Source organism: Taeniopygia guttata, chromosome 19 (genome assembly GCF_048771995.1).
Source record: "Taeniopygia guttata chromosome 19, bTaeGut7.mat, whole genome shotgun sequence".
Classification (NCBI taxonomy): Eukaryota; Metazoa; Chordata; class Aves; order Passeriformes; family Estrildidae; genus Taeniopygia; species Taeniopygia guttata.
The window spans coordinates 6,873,167-6,895,449 of NC_133044.1; the positions used below are offsets into that span (position 1 = coordinate 6,873,167).

At 41.7% G+C, this 22,283-nt stretch overlaps 1 protein-coding gene across 1 annotated transcript in view; it reads left to right on the forward strand.

The window, feature by feature from the left end:
- The first annotated feature begins 494 nt into the window (after positions 1-494).
- RABEP1 (rabaptin, RAB GTPase binding effector protein 1) overlaps positions 495-22,283 on the forward strand; it is a 47,127-nt gene continuing 25,338 nt past the window's right edge. The window contains exons 1-4 of the mRNA XM_030288022.4: positions 495-636; positions 18,290-18,418; positions 20,296-20,499; positions 21,688-21,848. Coding sequence (XP_030143882.2) covers positions 603-636; positions 18,290-18,418; positions 20,296-20,499; positions 21,688-21,848 — 528 coding nt within the window. The 5' untranslated portion in view covers positions 495-602. The remainder of the gene's footprint in view (positions 637-18,289; positions 18,419-20,295; positions 20,500-21,687; positions 21,849-22,283) is intronic.

The window sequence follows — 22,283 nt, forward strand, 5'->3', positions numbered from 1 at the left end:
TTCCAACCTCAATGATTCTGTGATTAAAGGGCGGGATTTGTTGGTGTTGTTTCCTCAATAATAAACATTAATTATGCCTCCGGGCTGTAGGTGATTTTTCCCTTGCCGGGGCTGAGGGGCCAGGCCGGGCAGGGACCCGGGGGAAGCCACCGGCACCCTCACGCTGTCCCCGGTCCCCAGCACCTGTCTGTGCCCCTGCTCCCGGTATTTGGCCCCTGTTCCCCATTCCGGTGCCTGTTCCTTGTCGCTGTGTCCTGTCTCTAGTTCCCGGTGTTTGTCCAGCCCTCATCCCTGGCTCCTGCTCCCCGTCCCTACCCCATCCCTGGCTCCTGCTCCCTGTCCCTACCCCATCCCTGGCTCCGGTGCCGCTCCCGGCGCCTCCCGCCCTCGGCCGCAGCCGCTCCCGTGTCTCACCGCGGGCGCTTGCGCGGGGCTCCTCCTCCCGCTGCTTCTCCTCCTCCTGCCCGTCCTCCCCTCCCGCCGCCGCCGCTGTCAGGATGAGGCGGAGGAGGCGGCGGCCCGGCCCGGCCGCTCCCGTCCCTCTGCCCGTGGCGTAGCGGTCCCCGCCCGGAGGAGGCCGCGGCGGTGCCGCCCGCCGAGCCATGGCCCAGCCGGGCCCCAGCGCCCAGACCGAAGGTACGGCGGGGGCGGCGGCGCGGCCTGCGCAGCCCCGGGCTCGCCTGGGAGCCGCGCCGGCCGCGGGGCGAGGGCGGCGGCCTGGGCGCGCTCGGCCGGGCAGGGTCCGGGGGCCCGCTCGGAGCGGGGAGCGGCCCGGGGAGCTCGGCTGGGAAGGCCTTGGGAGGGGGCGGGAGGCAGCGCAAGTGGATTTTTAGGCTGTGAATGTGGAGCAAGGGCGGCTCCCGGCGCGCACGGAGCGGGGATAGCGCTGGGAGGACGCGCTGCTGCTGGGGAAGGGGAGCCCAGCCTCGATAGGATGAGGCTTCCCCGTCCTGGCAGGGGAGGAGGGGAAGGGTGGCGGTGTATCCAGGTAGATATTGATCCTCCGGGTGTGACGCCGTCATTGATTTGGCCACGGCGGGGGATGTTTGGCTGTGTTCGAAAAGGCACCTCGGAAGGTGCAGGTCGGGATGGGCAGTGTGAACAGTGCGTGCTTTTGCTGGAAAAGACAAAGAAAATAACAGGTCTTCTCTCAAGGTGGTATGTACCTGTGCAGAAGGAAGCTAAGCTTTCCCTGAAGGTTCCTGCTGTGGAAAGGTTATTTCTTTCTGGTTTGAGAGGAAGTGTGAACGTTTTTTTTTTTACCTTGGAAGAGGTTACAGAACTGTGTGCATATAAAAAAGTTGTAGGTAATGCTTAGCCTGGAAGGCGAGGTTGAAAGAACGGTGTTTGCTGTATGGGATGTATGGGAAGGGGTGAGAAAGCCGGGAATTTAAATTGAGGCTTGTCATAATGTAGTTATGGGAGAACTGGAGAGATGTGCAGAATCCTGCAGGATTGGTGCTTACCCAGCCATTGGACTAGGCCAGGCTCTCCTCTTTTAGAGAGCATTTGGGTTTCCTTGGGGAAGCACTCTGTTAGAAAAGGCCAATGATGTATTCTTAATTATGCATGTCTGGGGAATTGCGTGGGCCTCTTTTTTTCTCCTTTTTGTGGAGTTGCATGAGAAAGTGCTTATCCTCAGGGATTTCAGCCTGCCTTTTGGGAGTTATAGTAATAAAGGTGCTTAGATTGTGGGGCTTTCCCTACATTAAGGTCAGTCATTGCTGGCTTGTCCTTTGGGAGCACTGAGGGGAAGGTGAGTTTCCCTGCTGTCATGCTTATAAGGTCAGTGTAGGTAAGGGTTGTTCTCCTGTACTTTGCGGTGAATAACCATTGTTTATTGTTCTTCTGAGGGCTGCAGAACAACTTCCAACAGATTTTCTTCTTGGCTCCTGCAGACTGTCTCACTGCAAGTGTGGAGGGGAGCTGTGCAGTGTACAAAGATTTGCTGCCTCTTGACCAGGAAAGGTAGCTGTAGGTCTGTAGTGTATTAGAAGATCCATGTTGGATGTGTTTGTGTTGTTGCTATTTAAAAGGAAATCAAAAAGCTGCAAATAAATTGAGTGGTTTGCTAGGTTGGTGAAGCCTGTCTTACAGGAGGTATGGATTGCTGTCTTTTTCCTGCTCCCTAGCTGTGGGAAGATGAGGATGCTGTAGAGAGGAAGACTGGTTGGAAAGTTGGATGGGTTCTGAAAGTGGTTGCCATGCCCTACACTAAAGAATTGAAGCTCCTAAAATGGCTCCTCTACCCATCCTCCTTTGGCAGCCATAGGACCAGTTTGGATTTTTTATCCACTTTGATTACTATACTGTTGTTCTCATCTGTGTTGATTTTGCTTGTAAGTAGCTTACCAAAAGTGTGCCTTGAAACTGTTCTATTTTAACATGGAAAAAATGCAAGAAATAAATTATTTCATATCTTTAGTTGTCTGCACTGAATTTATTGCTTAAAGGAGTAGCATAACCTTTGATTTAGGATTACATGTGACAAAATAGAACTGGATTAGTATGTTCCCCTAAGGAAAAATAATGGCTTTTTATAATTACTTGTATTGATTATAAATAACTTATGCATTCTTTACTCATGCAAGACACATCAGCTATGATTTGTGTTGTGGAAAGCAAGTATAAAACTACTACTTTTTTTTGCTGTGGTAGAAATAACATATGGAACAACATGAGAGGAATTCATGTAGAAATTATCTTCTATTCTAAAGCCTGCACTGAAATGAAAATGGGCCCAAGAATAGGGGAAGGAATAATGCAGAGAAATAGGAAAAGAATGGGTTCTGTGTCCTACCCTGGTTTGTACTTTGGATTAGTGGAGACATTAATAACCCTCTAATCCAATGTGTGGGGTGACAGAGTTGCTGTATGATAAGAATTACAGGGAGGCTGAGGGCAGCCCTTGGCTGCTGCTGGAACTCTGTTCTCTGTGCTGGGAGCTCATGCTCTTGACCTGTGCTGCAGGTAGGTGTGTGCTGCCTGCTGATCCTGGTCAAGGGGCTTTTTTTGGAGATATTTTAATTTATGTGTGTTGTCTATATTGCTTTACTACAGCTGTAATGTCTTATTTTTCAAAATATTTTTACTTTGAATATGATATTCAAAATTCAAACCTCTCAGGCTCCCTGGGTTTAGTTTGGATCTGGGTGCTTGCCATCTCTGAATGTAAGGTTGCCAAACAAAATATGTTGGCATAGCTTTTCCTATCAGAATGCTCAGGATTTAATTCTCCTCATTTCTGGAAAACACTTCGATCAAGGAACTGCAGTAACATAAAGCATTCTTTCTTCAATACTAAAGTTAATTAGAATGATAGGCCAATTATTAAACTCTTCTTACTGCTCTAAACTTAAACAATTAGTGCAGTCAGACTGATAATTAGCATATCCATTGATATTGTTCAGTGATAAACTGTTAATGGCACAGTCTATCAAATATTTTAATAAGAATTTGCTGGCAGAAGGAATTGATCCAGTATTGGAGTAACTTAGGCCAGTAAAAAGTGTCAGTCTGTCAGTGGTGGGAGGCTGTGCCAGCTCTCAGTGGAGAGAAATGCTCAGCTGTAGATGGAAGATTGGAGCATGTTGCCATATTGATTTTGGTGCCAGGATCCCAACAAGAGCTGGGACTTGCTGTCACTGTCACCACCCCAGGGCCAAATGTTGCTCGTGGAGAGGTCAGGGATGTCACATAGAAAATTAACTAACAAAACTTCCGGTGTTTTTATATTTCTAGTTATTTTCCTTGTAGGTATATCATTTTTAAACAAAATTGAAGTATCTAAAAATGCTATTACTCATCTCCAAGCGAGGTGTGGTTTGTAGGGGCCTGGCTGTCAAATGTCAAACTTTTATCTCTTGGGGAGTAACTCCAAAATTGTTGGTACTTTCCAAGAGGCAAAAAATTTCTTCCCTCACTTTCATTTTGCTTAGCCTTTGCTTTATTATTATTCAATAACTACTGATATTATTACTATAATTTTAGTATATTATTACTAATATACTAAAAGCACATTTTAATTAAAACACAACACACTTATTTTTTTTAGGCTGTGTTCTTTTCTGTCATTTAAGTGGACAAATCTGGAAATTGCTTTCAAAAACTAAACAGACACCTTGAATATACATATTTCTAAGGAAGTTCTGATCCACTCAGCAGGTCAGTTTGCTCTGGAAAATGGGAATATCCACATTCATGTGTCTGTTTTCCTGTCAAAGTCAAATTACAAATCTCCTAATTTTGCAAAATACCCTATGTTCTTTATCATTACTTGTTGATCTGCCAGAAGGCACAGGGAATATGCTTTGATCTGTGGACTGATTCTTGCATTTGGGACACTGGAAGATGTAAATTTTTTACCCATTTTTATTGCTTTTTGGCCACTTCACCATTGTCATGGAGAAGATGGACTTAGTAATGTGTTTTTTTCCCCGTCCTGGCCTGGTGCCTTGGGATGCTTAACTGCTTTCCCATAGCCCTTGGTGGGTGGATTGGATTCCCACTGTGAAACTAGTTTGTATGCACTCCCTTGAAAGTGATTGAAGAAGGAATTTTGTTTTAAAACTTTCAAGAAGCTAAACCAAACAATTTCTGTCAGTGTTGGAGTGGACCATATCCCATAGGCTTCATTATGGATGACGGTTGACTGGCAGACTTGCTGGATTTTCACTCCAGACATTTTATTAAAAAGTGCTTCTCAGATGTGAAGTTTTCTATCCTAAATTTAGGTATTTTAACTGCACTCTTTTCTTCTTAAAAAATACCAAATATGTAGTTTTTTTAAAAAATGAAAAAGCCCAAGTTTGAGATTTTGGCTTTACTCTGACTGAAGTCTTTCAAGGTAAGAACTGGTAACATTGATTAGCAGCACTTACTAAAAAGGCTGTGGAAGCCATTGTGTGTGTGTGTATTTCAGAGGAACATCTTTCACATCAGAGGTCTGGTACTTCTCAGTGGTTCAGCCTTTGCTTGCAGAGTTGATTTTAGTGTCTGATTTAGTAGTGGCTGAGTTAATGGTACTACCCTCCACAAGTTATTCTATAAATAGCGTGAGCATTGTGTCATTTTAGTCATAGTATAGTCAGTTAGGCATGATGATGAATTATCTCTGGAAAAATTTAAATCATTAGATATTTTTGTGTAAATTGGCATAGGAAGAACAAGTGAGCAGTGTACCCTTGGTTTATATTTCTGTGCTGTTCAGAAGGAGGAGGGGTTTTTTTACCTGGAAAGTATCCGGTGCTTGAGAAAACGTTGGAGTTGTCCTGTTGCTCTATAAGCAGTGCCTGTAGTACCCTAAGAGTGCAGAACTGCAGCATGACTACTGATCTAATGAGGAATTATGTGTATTTATTGTTTTTTTTTCCCATTCATGTCTCCTTCTGTCAGCCACAACTCCCCTTGGTGTTCAGCTGACTTGTGGTGGTGCTTCCCTCTTTCATGTTTCTATCCTACACTTCTCTTCCCAGGCCTGGCTCCGTCAGTACAATGGAGGGGGAAAATGAAAGTTTTTGAATCACCTTTTGTGTCTGTTTCCATCTGCTTTGGCAATTCCTGCTCCACACAGTGAAGGCTTTGCTTGCTCTTTGGTCTCAGGTTTTTGCTCCCTCCCTGGTCAAACACACAGTCAGTCATTTGGCAGTGTCTTGGGCAGCTGCTGCTCTTCAGCAAGTCCTGGTTTCCTCAGCCCTCCTTCCCAGCCACCACCTCAGCTTCTTTAATATTGCTCTTCTTGCCTTTTTCAGCCTCTTGTCTGGGGGTATCCCCTGGATCTTGCCCTTGTTTTGGCTGCTCCAGGCCTTGCTCAGCTCTGTGGGATCACACTCATCCCTCTGTTCTTCCTCTTCTAGAGAAACTCGCATGACCCTACAAGCTTCCTCAGTGAAAAATGTCTTTTCCAAGCAATATAGCTCCCTAGCTATGCTGAATCCTAGCTTATTTGCTCTTTTTAAAATATATTTTTCTTTATTTAAGAGGATCTGTCACTCAGGAAGGAAGATCTCGTTGTACTTTATTCTTGGTATTCAGAACTACTTATCTGTTTTCCAGCCCTGCCTTATACATGTTCAGGTTCTGAGTATTTTTTCAGAACAGATTATAGAATTTGGAGGCAGAACTTCAGTTATCTAATCACAAGGTTGGCTGACATCTAATTATTTAATACCTTAGTATCTTTATAAACTGCTGTAGGTAAGTGCTTCACAGATTTTAAAAAATTCATTGCTGGAAGTTAACTTATGCCTCTTGGAAATAGAAGTAGAAAATAGAAGCATTCCATCTTTTGGCTATCAGAGTAGTTCTGAACGTTGGTGTCAGTTGAGAGTAGGACAGGAAACACCAGAGCTGTGATCTGCTCTTTTGGTTCTGTGTGCAGTTAAGGGCCCTGTCTTGTGTGTCTGGCTGGGTTAGGGACTGAAAAATAACCAGAATCCTGGAGTTAAAAAAAAAAAAAAAAAAAGCAGTCTGATTTTTATTTACTTTATAAGCCAGAAGCACTTAATAAGCCTTACTGTGGTGAGTCACACTGAGAAGAAATTTAAATTTGGATGGGGTTTTATTAATAGTTATCTTGTTGTATTTTGTGGCTTTTGCAAGTGTTTTTTGGTAAAACTGTGGAGCAAAAATGCAATAACAGAAGTTATACATGGCAAAGTGAATTGGAATCAATAACTGGAAGGCAATGGTAGCATTAACTGTGTGTATTCCAGAGGGAATAGCCTGGAGGTGAGAGGGAAGGATTACCTGGGGATCAAACCGAACCAGCATTGTCGATTATAATGGTGTTCCCATGCCTTTAAGCCAGTGACCTGAATAGACTGTGTGGTTTGTATTGTATCTTCTGCCAATACACGTTTTTAGCTTACAGATAATTGCAACAAGATTTGCAATGCTGTTTAAATGGCAACAAAGGAGAGGAATATACACAACAAAAGGAGAAACAGCTCTTTCACCATTTTTGATGGGTGTTTCCTGTATAACTGTTTGTCCCCCACACCCCTGCCTTGGTAGGGTAATTTTGTATTTGCTTGGCTGGTCACCATTAAAATACTCCCCAACAGAAATGATTTATTTTCATCTATGCTGCATCAGTGCTATGCAAAATGAGGAGGCAGCACCATGGTTGGTTACTTTAAAAAAAGAACAAAGCAATAACTTGCAAACAGTAATACAGATAAAACCACAGAGTATAATACAGTCTTTACATCTGTGTGTTCAGTGTCATTGCCTTTATATACACAGGAAGAAACAGAGGAGTGCTAGAAGTTATTGCTCAAGCAGTAAGTATTTTAACCATCGACAATAAATTTTCATGTCCAATATCCTTTAAGAAAATTGTCTTTCCTAAGGCTTATAGGAGTTCATCTTAGACTCCCATTGACTTCAGGCACAAGAATTGGAACGTTCATCTTACATTAACAGTAACCTCTGCCAAAATCCCTCTGATACATTTTATCTGTGGTGTTACTTGGTTTATTTTGGTGAAATACAAAGCATAAATTTGGCTGTGTTAATTCAGATCATCTGACAGGCTGGCATCTTTATGCCATACACTGCATCTTTTAAATTTTCTTTTAAAGATTGGTTTCAAGTAAGGTTTTCTTAATTGCCATCTTGCAATGTCTGTTTATATCTTCTCCCATGTGAAATTAATGGGAAAGCAATTAGGCAGACTCTGGGTTCTGCACTTGAGTGACACTTCTAGCTGTGAAGATATTAGAGCTGCCTGTCTGGTCTTCACAGCTTCTGTTGGAGTCTTTAGATAAAACTGGAGATAAAGATGTTAAATCTCAAACTGGTGCTTTAACTCCTGATGTTAGGGAGTTAAATTTGCTGGAGGCACTGAGGATTACATTTAGCTGAGGATCCATCAGGAGGGGCTGTAATGGCCTGTTACAATGTCTAATCTAACTGGGTGTTTGCTTTCAAGTAAGAGTAAATGTGAGCCTAATCTTATTGTGGGATAGCAATGTTTTCTGATATATTTTTATCTACAGCTCTAAGTTTTGTAACAGTGTAAGCACTTCTGTAGTAGAAACTGCAGTGCAGTGCAGCTCTTTCAGTTGCATTTGTTGAAAACCTGTGTGTACAAACACTGGTGGGAAACCTGAGCTTTGGAATTTGCTCTCTAATACCAATTAGTTTGTCAGCTTCCCCAGGAGAGTCTGAGTGGAAATCAAGATTTGAAAAAGGTCATTTATCACTTACAAATGTCAGTCATCAAGTCTTTAAAAAGTAAGTTCTGCTGCATGACTACACCAATCTCAGTTGCCACAAGGGAGAGTGGAGGACAGAAGGAAGGCCAGACTATTTCTTTTGGCAGACAGCAAGCACTTAGGTTAAACTGATAATCAGACTGTACCCATAGGCTCTGGTTTCATGTTGCAGCTAAGCCAGTCTAGAAGGTTGCTGCTGCTGAAAGAAGTGTTCCTGCTCTTTTCTTCCTGCTCCCACAGTCGTGTTTCCCTCATTTCTTTTGTGCCAGCTGTGCACATTGGGCCCATCACTGAGCCCAGTCACCCAGCTGAGAACTACTCACTGCTGAATTAATTAGTTTAATTTAGTGAAAGACCTGATAAGCATTAGAGCTGTCATAAAGGAAGGGTGTAAACAACACAGTAATAATATGAGAGTCCAAGGGTATAGTTCTGACTTTTTTTTTCCAGTTTACTCTGATCTGGCTGTTCATTGCCACGTGAGTGTCAGGTTTGCCCTGTGCTCAGCCAAGTGCTGGGTGTGGTCTGCCTTGGACCTGGTTTGAGATTCAGTCCCCTCCCACCCTCCAGCTTTTTCCTGTATCACTTCTGATGCTGTCACTGCTGTCAAAAGCTCTCATAGCGTGGTGGGGATAAAAGGCATATGTGCTCAAAGTGAGGTGGGAGTGCTGAATTACCCTGTCAGATGACCACCAGTACAGAAATTGATTTAAAATGATTGCAACTGCAGACTTAGTCAAGCCTTCCCATTCTATATTGCTTAGACCCCTGGAATATTTAAAATTATTTGAAAATTTCATGCTGGAGGAGGATTTTCTTCCTTTTTAACTGTTCAGAAATTCATGTAGTTGACAAGTGGTAGCAAGAAATATGAATATATAGAATCTCAGCAGTATTTTTTGTCAATAAATAAATTCTAGAGGCTTGGGGGAGTAATAGTCTGTTGTTCTCAGGGAACCTATTAAATTGCTGTAGAAACCTTACTCCAAACAATAGGATCTATAACCTGTTCCTTATCAAATAAAGATGTTAATTGTCTTTTCTTATTATTTGTTATACTGTATTTATCATCAAAATGTCTCCCTACATGTATCTAGCAACAGGCTATTTTCCAGGCCCTTTAGTAAGATTCATATCCTTTAAGTGGCTACTGTACAGCACCGTCTTTTCATGCCTACAACCTGCTGGTCTGGCAACTAAAATTTTGAAATTACTATTCCTTGAAAGTAAGTTTTACCTGTTTTCTTTCCCAGTTTATTTTCTGTATACCACTTTGAGTAACCAAATTGAGATTATGTAGCAAGGGATAGGGAGCACAGTGGGAAGGAAATCAGATGTTAACTCCCTGTTGTGCTGCTTGTTCACACCCATAACTCTTGAGTTATGTATAAGTTGCTGCTATTTCTTTTCTGAAGTTTTTCTGGTACCTGTGAAATTACTGTAGTGCTGTCTGGTAGCTGTGCATGTGGAAGTGAGTTTCCATGCTCTTGTGATTATTTCAGCTTTTGAAAATATTCACAAAGATGCCAATTTGCTTTAAATGGCAATGTTATCATAGCTGTAGCAATGGTAAATTACAGAAGCCATTGCCTATATCAATTTCACAAACATTGGCTTCTTTCTGGTTTCTTCCACATCACCTTCTTGGTTTAGCTATATTTCACTTTTGTTACCTTCCTTTGAATTTTTAAGTGTGTTAGGTTATCATTAATTTGTTCTTTCTGCTCAGAAATTGGGAAGCAGAGTACCTGGGGTGATCTGTAGCCTGAATGCTCTCAAAGCTACACCTCAATTCTTGGCCCCATAACAAACAGCAAGACAGCACAAGATCTCAGACTAATGGTGTCTGGGGGAATTTTGGAATTAATGTGATGGTTTTCTTTTATATATTAACTTACTTCATCAAAGAGAACAATGCAGTATGGTTGTTTTGCGTTGTTCTGTTGGTTGTTTTTTCCTGAGAGTTGAGTCATACTTTATTCCCATTTTTCTGCCTGAAGAGGACAGCCTTTAATAAATATGTAGGCGAAGTGATAAACATATAATAAGGTGTCACAGGGGTTTTTTTCCCTCCCACTGCAAATGAGTCAGCAATTAAATTATCTTGAAGGAAAATCAGTCTGTTGTCTGGGTTTTGCAAATGTTTACATTTTAAGAGAACAGTTATATTAGTGGTGCTCAGAGTGCAAATTGTGTAGGGGGTCTCCTGTAAAATGAAATGCATATCAGAATCTCTCCCTAAATGGCTCTCAATCTGAAATATTTTTATTTCATCAGAACATCAAATTCCTGGTGGTTTACTAAAAGAGACAATATCCTCAAATTTTCTGTATCTGGGAAGACAAACTGAAAACCTCACTGTCAAGTGGAACTGCCACGTGCAATCCAGTTCTGGATTTTCTGGTTATATCATACAAATGATGAGATGTAGTAGTGTGGAAAAACTTGGCAGAAGTATTCCTGTGTAAATACGAAATCTCATTCATATTTTCAGTCTTGCTCTGGTCAGGAAGATTTATGTGACTTGACATTTTTGGGGACTTGTTTTCAAATGCTGTGGAAGGGAATAGGTGGCTGTGCTGGAGATCTGGTTGCAGGCTGGAGGAGCCTCTGTGCCTGCTTTAAACCCCCTCTGTTGGTGTTTATCTTGCAGGTAATGAGGAGGGACAGGCTGGTGAAATGAAAGGGGCAGGGACTGTGTGTGAAGCGTTTGACAGCTGCAGTGGCAGAGCTGAGATGTGTGAAATGCTCAAAAAGCTTTGCTGAGCCTGCAGGGTGTGGAGACCTACCTGGGGTGGCCTAGTGCCACCAGGGCAGTAATCCAGCTGTGAACCCTCTTGGAGAAATGTGCCCAATTCTTGGGGACTTCACCGTGCCCAGTTCTGTGCTGCCATCACCCTGCTCGTGTTTGCTCAAGCAGTGACTGGTCTGAGTAAATGCCCACAACCTGTAGAGTAAATAACCCTCTTCATAAATCCAAGGAGACACTGAGCAGTTTTGGTTTGGTTTTTTGTTTCTTGGTTGGTTGTTTGTGTGTTTTTCCCAAATTGATCCTCCTAAAAAGAGCAGATATAAAAAATAAAAATTTTTAAAGCAAGGGGAACAAGATGCAAGCATTAGGGAGCAAGGAAAATGCTGGTGATAGTGATGAGATTGGTAAGTGTTCTCTCCATTTTGTGTCACTGTAGATGAATTCAAAGTTCACCAGACTGTAGCTTGCTGTTGACTTTTGAAATACTCTGATATGCGTTCAAGCTTAGCAACACTCAGTTTCTGAGGATATTGATTCACTGGTGGTAGCAGCGGGATAAAGCCAAAATCCTTTCCATAATATTCCACTAATGGTGTTGTCTGGTTGACTTTTCCAATTCTGTGATTCATCCGCTGCTGCCCTATTTAAATTATTCAAAGAACTGATAAAGCACAGAGTGTGGTTGATTTTCTTGGAAAAAAAAATGCAGACCAATAGTGTTTTCCTGAAATTTCTTGACTAATTGTTCTCCTCACCAAAACATCAGTGGTAGAGATGAAATAGAGTGAAAACTAATGGTGGTAAAACTTCTTGTGCATTAAGTTGGGACTACTGTGGAGAGGACTATAAGCACAGAACTGAGAGTTCTGATGGCAGCCTGGTTAAAAGGAGAGAAGCACCTACTATGGTGAGCAGGGATGTACAAAAAGCCAGGCTATAATGGTGGAGGTAGGGGACTATCCTTGGGAAGAAATTATCCTTTTAGCAAATGAGAAGAAACTACTGGAAAAAAATTCAAGCTCACTTTTTTCAACATGGACATCCATGTTTAAGTGCATTCCCATGATACTTTCTGTGAGTGAGCAATGATCCATTGCAGCCCAATGTAAATAATGGCTAACTGTGCATAAATTTAAAACTAGACTTAAGTTTACCTGGGGTCAGAATGACTAAGTGTATAGAAGAGCATGAGATTTCATGAGATGGAGATCTGGACCCCAGGAAGCAACTGCCTGCTTTTGTGTCCACAAAAGAAGATGAAGGAGGCAATAACAAAGCAAGGAAGTAGTTAACACATTGTGAGTGCTGTGAAAAGGGAGAAAAAGTGGGAAGTGGAAAAAAAAAATGGGGAAGGAGAAACTGTGTGTTGGCCTTCTTTTCTTTGTAATTGTGCATGAAGATGTTTGCTGTGCTTTTGGGGAAAATTACTTAGTTGTTACTGCATATGGCTGTTTATCTCTGCAGGTTTAATTAAGCAATTTAAAGGACCTTTGTTTTCTCTCTCCCTTTTGCTTGTTCTCTTCTTGTGGCTGCCTCATCCCTGGAAGTGTCCAAGGCCAGGCTGGACAGGGCCTGGAGCAACTTCATCTAATAGAAGGTGTCCCTGCACAAGCCAGGGGTTTGTAAGGAAATGATCTTTAAGGTCTCTTCCAGTCCATACCATTCTGTGGTTCTTGATTGTATTATAGAAGCCAGTCTTCCCATTTATTCAAACATCTACATTTCTTCAGATTTTAATTACTTTAATTTAGTGATGGCTTTTCATTTTCTCTCTAAGATCCTTAAGGTAGGATGTCACACAGTGTTTAGCTTAAAAAAGAAAAACAAAGACTAGAAATAGGCACTACTGAGATTACAGGCTGTAGTGGAAAGATGTTGGTCATTTAGCTTCAATTAAAAATAACATTACTTTCAAACTTTAATAATATATTGCAAACTTCCACTTGATGTTAGTAGTGTATTTATTATGTGGTTAAATGTTGGTAACATGCAGTGCTTGGCTGAATATTTTTCATCCTGCACTTGCTGATTTACTGTAATAAATATAAAGCTTCTGTAACAGATATGATGCAGCAAGGCCCTGATCTGCATGGTGATACCTGCATTTATCAGCAACACCAAGTTTTATGGATTTGGCCTTAAATTGGTACTGGATTGTTTGCCTGTGAATGTTTGGTCAATAGAGAACAAATTGTGGATGTCAAACAACCTTCAGCTGTACAATCAGCCAGAAATGGCTGGATGAATGCAGCAGTGTCTGAAAGCAGCACTGCCCGAAATGGGGAACTGCCTGAGCCTCTTCTGCAGTGCTGGGGAGCAGGGCCTGTGCCAGGGCACAGCTGTGGGGCAGAACCCCCTGCATTTCCCCTTTCTGGGCTTGAGTTCTCATCACACACAGTGAAATGCTCTGAAAGGGGAGCTGTGACAGTCGGGGGCATTTGGTGCCACTCTGAAACAGGTGACAAGTGAGAAGTCAGGGGTCATTCTCTGCCCTCAAATAAAACAAGGAGAGTGTGACCAGTGAGCTTGAGCCATTTGGCCTGGTAAATTAAATGCTTTTGACAAAAGCAAGTAATTCTTTCCTTCCTGGATTTTTTTTTCCCTCCAGTTTGATCTGCTGCTGTTGGATATCTGTGTGTAAGGGCAAATGTTTATTGAAAATAAAGCAACCCCATTTCGTAAGTCAGCAATTGCTTCTGTTTAACATGCTTCTTCAAAGAACCATAATCTGTTCCTTTGCTTCTGAGTGTCTCATGCAAACAGCTGGGGTTTATCAGGGGTTTATAGGGTTAAAATTGGGGTTTATTGTAACAGTGGGGGGCTTGGTTGTTCTTTTTCCATCAAATCCTGTTTGAGTAAAATAAAGAAAAGCTTTTAGCAGTCTATATGAATGGCCTGGTGGCAGATTAAAAGTTTATGTAGTATAATAATATAATAATTGTGGCTCCAGTATGATGTCATGATAGACAAAAATTAGTGCTCATGGAAAATAGTAGCAAGTCATAGTAGAAACTCACACTCAAAAGTATTTTTTCATACTTCTGTCTCAAGCAATGATGACAACTAAAGAAGGGTAGAAAATGACAGAAACTGCATATATTTTTTTGTCTCCAAAAAGTTGATTGTACATGTAGGTTTTTTCCTACTCTGTTTTCATATTTCAGCTATGTTGGACTCAACTCTTGATGTCATGTTTGACTCTTTAAATATCAAGCAGAAAGCTCTATGGCATTAATTTTATAAATAGACCTGGTACTCAAAAATAGTCTTATTGATAATCAGCTTTGTCTGTATTAGTTCTGGAAGGATCGCTACATGTTTGTGTAACTGGAAACTATCATAGATAAAATTTAACTCTTCTTGGAGCTGTTCTGTGGAACAGCATATAAATAACTAGTCAATAAGAAATGTGTGTTTTTCCTGTGTTTTCCTAGAGTTGGAATTTTGCTGTGCAGTGGGTTAAGAGAAAGCTGTATCTTTTTTCACTAGAGATTCTCTTCATGTATTGCAGCAGTTTCATGGTTCTCCTGTAAATCGATGAGTCTGCTCTGAAATGGATTTTGCTGCCCTTCTTTTGAGTTCTTCTCCCTGGTTAAGGCACATGATGACATTCACTGTGCTTTGCTGTAATGTCACTGCTCCACAGGAGATGAGGATCCCTGTGTCTGACCTGGAGTGTCTCTGCAAAATCTGAGTTGCTAGCTAGAAATAAAGCTAGTGATTTAATTGGCATCTATAACTCTGTCATTTGTAGTCTGTCTAGCCTAATAATCTGTGAAAAAACACTATTTAAAATTGTTGACCAAAAGGATTTCTTGTTAGGATTTTTTTAGTTTGGCATATCATTTAATTTAAAATTTTCTAAGTGCTATTTCCAAAGTTAAGAAATTGATAGGGCTTTTGGGGTTTCTTTAGGGTTTTTGTTTGTTGATGACTTAGGGCCCTAAATGGGGAATTAGGTCTTCACGGTGCTGCAGTGAGGAAATACAGAGCGTTCTGTGCCTGTGCCGTGGGTGACCCCGGCTCCAGTTGCAGCCGGGCAGGGCTCCAGCAGCGCTGCCCATCTCCAGGGCTGTGTTTGCTCTGCCTCATCCCTGGTTAAACATTGCTAGCTGCAAATGGATGGCTTTGCTTTTGGGGCTGGCTTCGAGTTGATAGCCTGTGGTAGCAACTAAATTTTCTTTTCCAGCTCTGTTACAGGCCTGGGGTGAGTTGGACCTAAATTCAGAGTTAAAATTAAGTGATAAATGACAAAGGCCTAATTGGAAATCTATGGATGAGCCCATTTCCCGCCATTGACTCCAGTGCATTTCCAGGTGGACTTTAATTTGTGCCATGGAGCCTGAGGGTACCTGTGCCTGGCAGTCTGGGCTTGGGATCACACTTGCATTTTGGGAAGCGTCTGTATAGCTTTTGTACAAATTGTACCTCTGAGGAAGAAAATAATTTCTTTGTAAACTTAATCACTTAGCAGAAAGGTGGTAGTTGCTAGGGCATCTCAGAAAAGAAACTTTGTTTTGCTTTTGCTTGTTATGCAGGTGCATTTGAGGGGGTTGATGTTGACCTATAAAGCCTGTTGTCCTCAAGTTTGTGCCTTGTCTTACTGCAGGGGGGATGTGCTGAAGTCTGTCTTGAGCTGTATATGTAGCACAGGTGGTAAAACCACTTTAAACTTAGTATAGAATTGAAAGAACAATGTTAATGCACAATTGCAGTGATGGATGACCAGCAGTTGAGATCTTAAACTGCTTGTTTTTTTGAATGCCTGCAGCTGGCCCTGACAGCTGCCAGAGCTCAGTTGTGGAGGGGGTTGATAATTTAGTTATTTATTTATTACTTTTTAGGCCTAACTGCCAGGCTGCAGAGAGGGGGGGGGGGAATACTGTAAAAATGTAAATATTTAAATTTCATTTCCTTCTTGGTGACTCTGCCCTCCCTCTTTCTGTTTGGGCAGGAGGATTTCAAAAGGATGAGTTGTTTCCCCAGCTGAAAGCACTTGAACATTCTGCTCTTGGGGGTGTCCTCTTGCTCTTCCAACCTCAGCAGAAGCAACTCACACCTTCAGGAGTACAGCTTGGTTGCTTTGCACTTTCTGATGGGAGCAGCAGCACAGCTGCTGCTGTCTCTCTGCTGAAGGAAGATGGAAAGGGAATTAAGTAAACAAGGAATGCTCGAGTCATCTTTGAGGGCAGGAGAGTTGAGTCTACAGTTGATTTAACTTTCAGAATTACTAACTGTAGAATGGAACGGTTTATTTGTGTGGTCTTCAAAAGAGTATGTGCAAAGTGAATGATGTCCAGATTCATCCTTGTTCAGCTGGAATGTGTGCTGAGGCTGCAGGGTGGTACCTGTGGATGCAGAGCTGCCTGGCTGGCCCTGGCACACAGTTCCCTTAGGCTCTAGTGCCTCCAGGAGTTTCCCTTGAGGAGGTGAAGCTGAGCTCAAGCCCAGCTCCTTAGGGCCAGCACAGCTGTTGGTGGGGTGGAGCAGGAGCTGCCACAGTGGCTGTGGGCTCTGCACAGGGCTGTGGGGAGTGGAAACACAAGCAAACCCTTTCCCTTTGCAAGACTTCAGCAAGAGATCAAAGGCAACCCTTTAACCTTGGGAAGCATTTTTCCTACACAGACTTGGTTCCACATGTGCTGTTTCATCCCTGGTTTTGATCCAGACACTCTCTGAACTCTCTTGAAACTTTGCTCTCAGCGTGTCTTTGCTGCAGATTCCTTTCATTTTCTGGAGAACACTCCTGTGCAGTTGCCTTTGAACTATCCACATAAGGATCTATCACATAAGGAACTATCCCCCTTCTCTGCTGGCCAGAAAAACCTATGTGTTTGTATTTAAGGTGATAAAAAAACCCCAACAAAATTAGGATTTTTTTTAAAAAGCGACTTTAAAATTTCATCAGTCCTATATCTACATTTATCCTTCATTCAGTACAGAGCTGAAGAGATTAGGTGCTCTATGTTGTAGCACCATAAGCTCTTATAACCAGCAATCAGTAAAACATATTTGTGCTCTTAGAAGATAATTTTTTTTTGTGTCTGCTCTTAGTCTACATCATCTGGTACCAAAAATAACTGGCCCCATCTCAATGGCATTGCCCATCCAGTGTTTTACCACTGCAAGCTGTAGAGCTGCTGCCAGCTGTTTGTGGGAAGTTGTGTAGCCTTTGGATTGTGTTTTCAGTACTTGATTGTGGTAGGAAGTGTTGGATGGGATACACAGACACCTCTGATGGATCAATATTTTGTGTATCTAGTCTGTGCTGTATAGAGGCTGTAACTGAAGTGATTCACTTTGCACGGCAGAGTTGGAACATGCCCACAAAACGCTTTTGCAGAACACACAGACTCATGTAGAGTCTCATTGTTTTCCCCAGAGCATTGCAGCAGGGAGATGTGTTTTGTTCTGGTTCATCAGTCTTTTCTTTCTATTTCATATTTGAATTCTGTGGCGTGCAAGTTGGAACTGCCACCTACAGCAGGGCTTGAGGTGCAAAGAAATTGATACTGCACATGCAGATAGGTTGGTGGTTGTATGGGGTCTTTATATACCATCATAAAATGGTATCATATGGGGTTTTTTTTTCCAATAATAAGCATGTTATAACCATCTTTGTAGAATTTCTACTCTTCCTTATTTCATTTACCACCAGATGAAGGGCTAATGTGATAATTCTGGAAAACAGTGAGGATTTTTACCTGCTGGAAATGAGGAGAGTTTGATCTTAAAATCAGTTAATTCTCTGTAGATCGTGGTCATCCTCTGGCAAACTTCTTCAGATGTAATCTGGTTCATCTTTTGGTTAAATGCAGAACTGAAGACTGGATTGATAATAGCACCTAATTTTTAGCTCTCAGGGTTTCCTTCCTGTGCTTCGCCCTTTCATAGCTGTTAGCTGAGCTGCTGTCACTTTGCTTTCTTTGACCTCAGCCTCTGAGCACTTGGTGCTTTATTGCTCAGCCCTCACACACTTACCAGAGGAAAAAAACATCACCAGAATTATTTCTATATTTCTTCCTTCATTGTATATACCAAATTGTGGTTTTCTTTGGAAGATTTTCTGTAGAACTCCCTGCCACATTCCCTCTAGTTCCCTAGAGATGTTTAATTAGAATTTGGTGTTACAGTCTTAAGAAAACCTACCTTCCTTTGTTCCTTACAGGACTGGCTAGTTTTCCTCATTATCATAGGGCAACAGCAGAGCTAATGAGTAAAGATATTTTAAAAAGAGTAGGCCCCAAACCTCAGCCTTGCAGAATGGGATGTCTGGATAACTGTTAGTGACGTACCTTATCTGCTGCTTTATTTTTAGATGCTCTTCTACAACGGGTAGCAGAATTGGAAAAGGTCAATGCAGAATTTCTGCGCACAAAGCAGCAACTTGAGCAAGAATTTAATCAAAAGAGAGCAAAATTTAAGGAGTTATACCTGGCTAAGGAAGGTAAGTCCTCAGTTCTCTGAATTATTCTAAAGGTTATTGAACTTCATTTTCAAATAATCCCATTATGAAGCATAGTCTTTTAAACAGTTATAATAAGAATGTAAGAGATTCAATAGGTGACTATTGAGCATCCTAGAGTGAACTTTAAAATTGAATTTAAAGATTTGCCTCATGGATAGGAGCCAAAGCAACTTGATGTCCATGCAGAAACACCATCACTGAGTTTTAATACAAATTTCCTGAGTTCAGGGTGTGCTCTCTGAGCAGGAGCTAATCTGGTAAATGGAAAGTATAGCCTGGATGCTGTGCTGTTTCTATTCTGTTGCCTTTTTTTTTAATGTAGCATTTATTTGTCTTAAATTTCCATCTGAGGTAAGCTGTAAGCAGGCAAACGTTATAAAAGTTTTAATACCAGCCAAGGGCATCTATTTCAATAACACAATTTATAGGAAAATTTAAATCATATGAGCTCAACTATCATGATAAAGGATCAGAGTAGAGGTAGCTGTTCTGAGAGCCAGATTGATTTATCTAATTCTGGTGATTTTCCTGTCTTTAACATATGAAAACAGAGCCAAAACATAATGCATTAAGACTGCAGCTGCTGTATAAGCTTATGAGAGCAGAAATACAACAGGCATAATGAAGATTGGATACAGCAAGTCTATATTCTTGTGTTTCTAAGGCTGGATGAAAGGAAATTTAAGATACAATAATCAGATCAGCAATAATGTTCCCATTTTGGTATAGTCAAAAAATACGAAATAAATTGTGGTAGGGGAAGAAAAAACACCCCAGCTTTCACAGCTACTGAAGTGAAAGGACACCAGAGAACAATATACAAGCAATTACTTTTCTTTTTGTTTACCCTCCCTCCAAAAGTTTTTCCCCCTCCCTGTGTCCAAGATCCTCTCCTAAATGTTCATTGGAGCTGTTGGGACCCATCTTTAATACTGTCATTTGTAAACTAAGACTATTAATGCTGCAGAGTCTTATTTTTTAACACAAGGATTAATGTCCTTTTAGGTATTTGATTGGCTCTGGGTTCTATATTCTCTATTAGGGGTGAGAGCACCAGGATTGATTCAGCTTTTTGGTCCTGGGGGAAGTACATGGAGATAGCTTGGTGTTGGTTGTGTGCTGGCCAGATGTTTCTGCTAAAAGTGGTTGCCATAGAAGCAGGCTATGTGGGCATAAAACACATATTTTGTGTTAGTGCTTTTGGAATTAATTATATAATACATGTCTTCAGAACTGTCTATTTCAGATTAGCTGAGAACTTGGGAGGATAAGATGAAGTTAGTTTAATTTCTGTTTATAGTTTCAACAATTAGAGAAGTAGTGGGTGTTACATTGAATGTATCCCTTTTCTTTGTAGAAGCTCAGTTTTACCAAAGTCTGTGGTAAAGAGTAAATTAGGCTGCATATTTTTCTTGTATGTGCTCTCCAAAGTGGTCACCGAGTGTTTCTGTTCAAGCAATCTGAAGTGTTCCATCGAAATTAAGAACCAAATTGGTCCCAGAAATGGGTGGGGAAACTGTTCTCCAGTCTGTTTGTGCCTTTTCCAAAGTAATTACCAGAATTAGTTAAATAACAAGAACTGATGAAAAGCACAATTCACTTTCATCAGGTATATTGGTCCTAATTATATCTAGTGTCTGTATCCATAAGATGCTCCTTTAATAAAAGACAAGGGCAAGCAAAGTCAAGAAATAGGATTCCCTGAAGAGACCTGCCAACATTTGTTCAGTCATTACAGGTGGATGTTTTAATACCAGTGCTTCCTTCACTCCCTTCAGTTCTTTGCCATAGCAACTGGGGCTACACTTGAGGTTGAACTCATTAATCTAGCTACATGTGTACAATCCTGCTTTCAGAGGACCTGAAAAGACAGAATGCAGTGCTGCAGGCAGCCCAGGATGACCTGGGCCAGCTGCGGACCCAGCTGATGGAGGCCCACGCTGAAATGGAGAACATCAAGGCCATAGCCACAGTGTCAGAGACCACCAAGCAGGAGGCCATCGATGAGGTCAAGAGGCAGTGGCAAGAAGAAGTGGCTTCCCTCCAAGCCATCATGAAAGGTAACAACCAGGCAAGCTGCTGAGATCAGTCACCCTGGTGTCCTCAGGGATTTGTGCCTGCTCTTCCTCAGAATATGGATAATTGTTATGGCTTGGGAATGCTGCAGAAGGGATGGATGAAGTGTAGTTCCCAAGGTTGTGGAAAGGAGCTTGATGGGTTATTTATTGTCAGCTTGAGGACAGAATCTAGAATTCATGGCCATGGGAACCTCATGTATATGCAAAGCATTTTTGAGGGACTATGAATGTGATACTTCATTCCTTCCACTAAGATAAGTATGATGCCTGTAATTTGACAAGTCTGCAAACAGCTTTAAGCTGCCAGCATGATTCTCTTTTTTCCTTCTGTGTGAACACAGTGCTGCTCTCACACAGTCAAGCGTCCCTCCAGTACTCAGATGGGCCTTCCCCCAGGGTAGTGACTGCACATGCTGCTCTTTCAGTCCTGGGTTGTTTTTTCTTGATAGTTCTGGTCTATTCCTTGTTACATTTGCACGTTGCACAGCTGTTGACATTTCTGAGACAAAGGGAATGAACAAAAGGATATGAACTGGGAACAGACTATTGCCACAAATAGTCTGTTTTCTTAAAGGTTCACATACAGGATCACACCATCCTGAGCCTAGTGCCTGTCAGCTGTGGGCAGTTTTTCCATCACCTCATTGTGCTTTTCACCTAGAACAGACAAACCTTCATGTATATTGAGTACACAAATGTCTGTTTATTTATGATCTGCACAGATACATGAACCTCGATTAAGGCTCAGCTGTGCCAGTGTAAACAGGCAGCTCCCGAGCTGAGAGGGGTAGTATGAATCCTGTTGCAGTGGAAGCTATGTGAGAAATTTGAATTTTGGAGTACCTTTTTAAGGTTTTAGTAATTTGTTTAGATGGTGTACTTGGAGGTACAAAATGTGCTGCTAAATAGGATATTAGTCATGTACGTTTCCTTGAAATTAGGAGTTGCACAGTTTTTGGGGATAGTTTCTGTCTGTTTTGTTGATGGTACTAATTGAAATTTAATTTCATTTCTTACGTATTTGGGTTTTGGGGCAGGAGTCCAAGGGAAGGGAGAGTTGTCCTAGTTTTGATTAATTATAGTAAATCATTGAGTGGTTGGAGATGGAGTTCCTAAATCTTTGTTCTTTAACTTACATTGAAAATAAGTTTTGAAAATGCTGTTTTCTAGAGACTGTTCGTGACTATGAGCTGCAGTATCACCACAGGATGGAGCAGGAGCGAGCTCAGTGGAGCCAGTACCGAGAGAACATGGAGCGGGAAATTGCCGAGTTGAGGAGGCGACTCTCTGAAGGGCAGGAGGAAGAAAACCTAGAAAATGAAATGAAAAAGGTACATTGCAATGGAGTTCCTCAGTTTCTGTTTGAGGATAGGCCCGTAGGGTCGTGCATGGATGGGTTCATTCCTATGCCTGCTGTAATTCCTCAGCAACTCACACAGCCTGGTGCTGCCAGCCTTTGTTCATGGAAGTCATCATGACCTAATCCATTTAAAGCCTTAAAGACTTTGTTCCTAATTATGTGCATTCAGTGAGAGAATTGCACCTGAGAAGATGGTAAAGTTTAGCCTTCAGCTTGTAAAAACAGGCACCCTTGTAAAGTCATTTTTCATTATGTCAAATGAGCTCAAGGAAAACCACCTTTAGATTTTTCTGGATTGACTGCAGTTTTATATCTATTTCTTGAGGTCAGGATTGAAGGCACTTGAGATGGTGTTTCATGTTCAGGCTCAGGTGTTTATTATTCCTTATCTATGTCACAGGCTCAC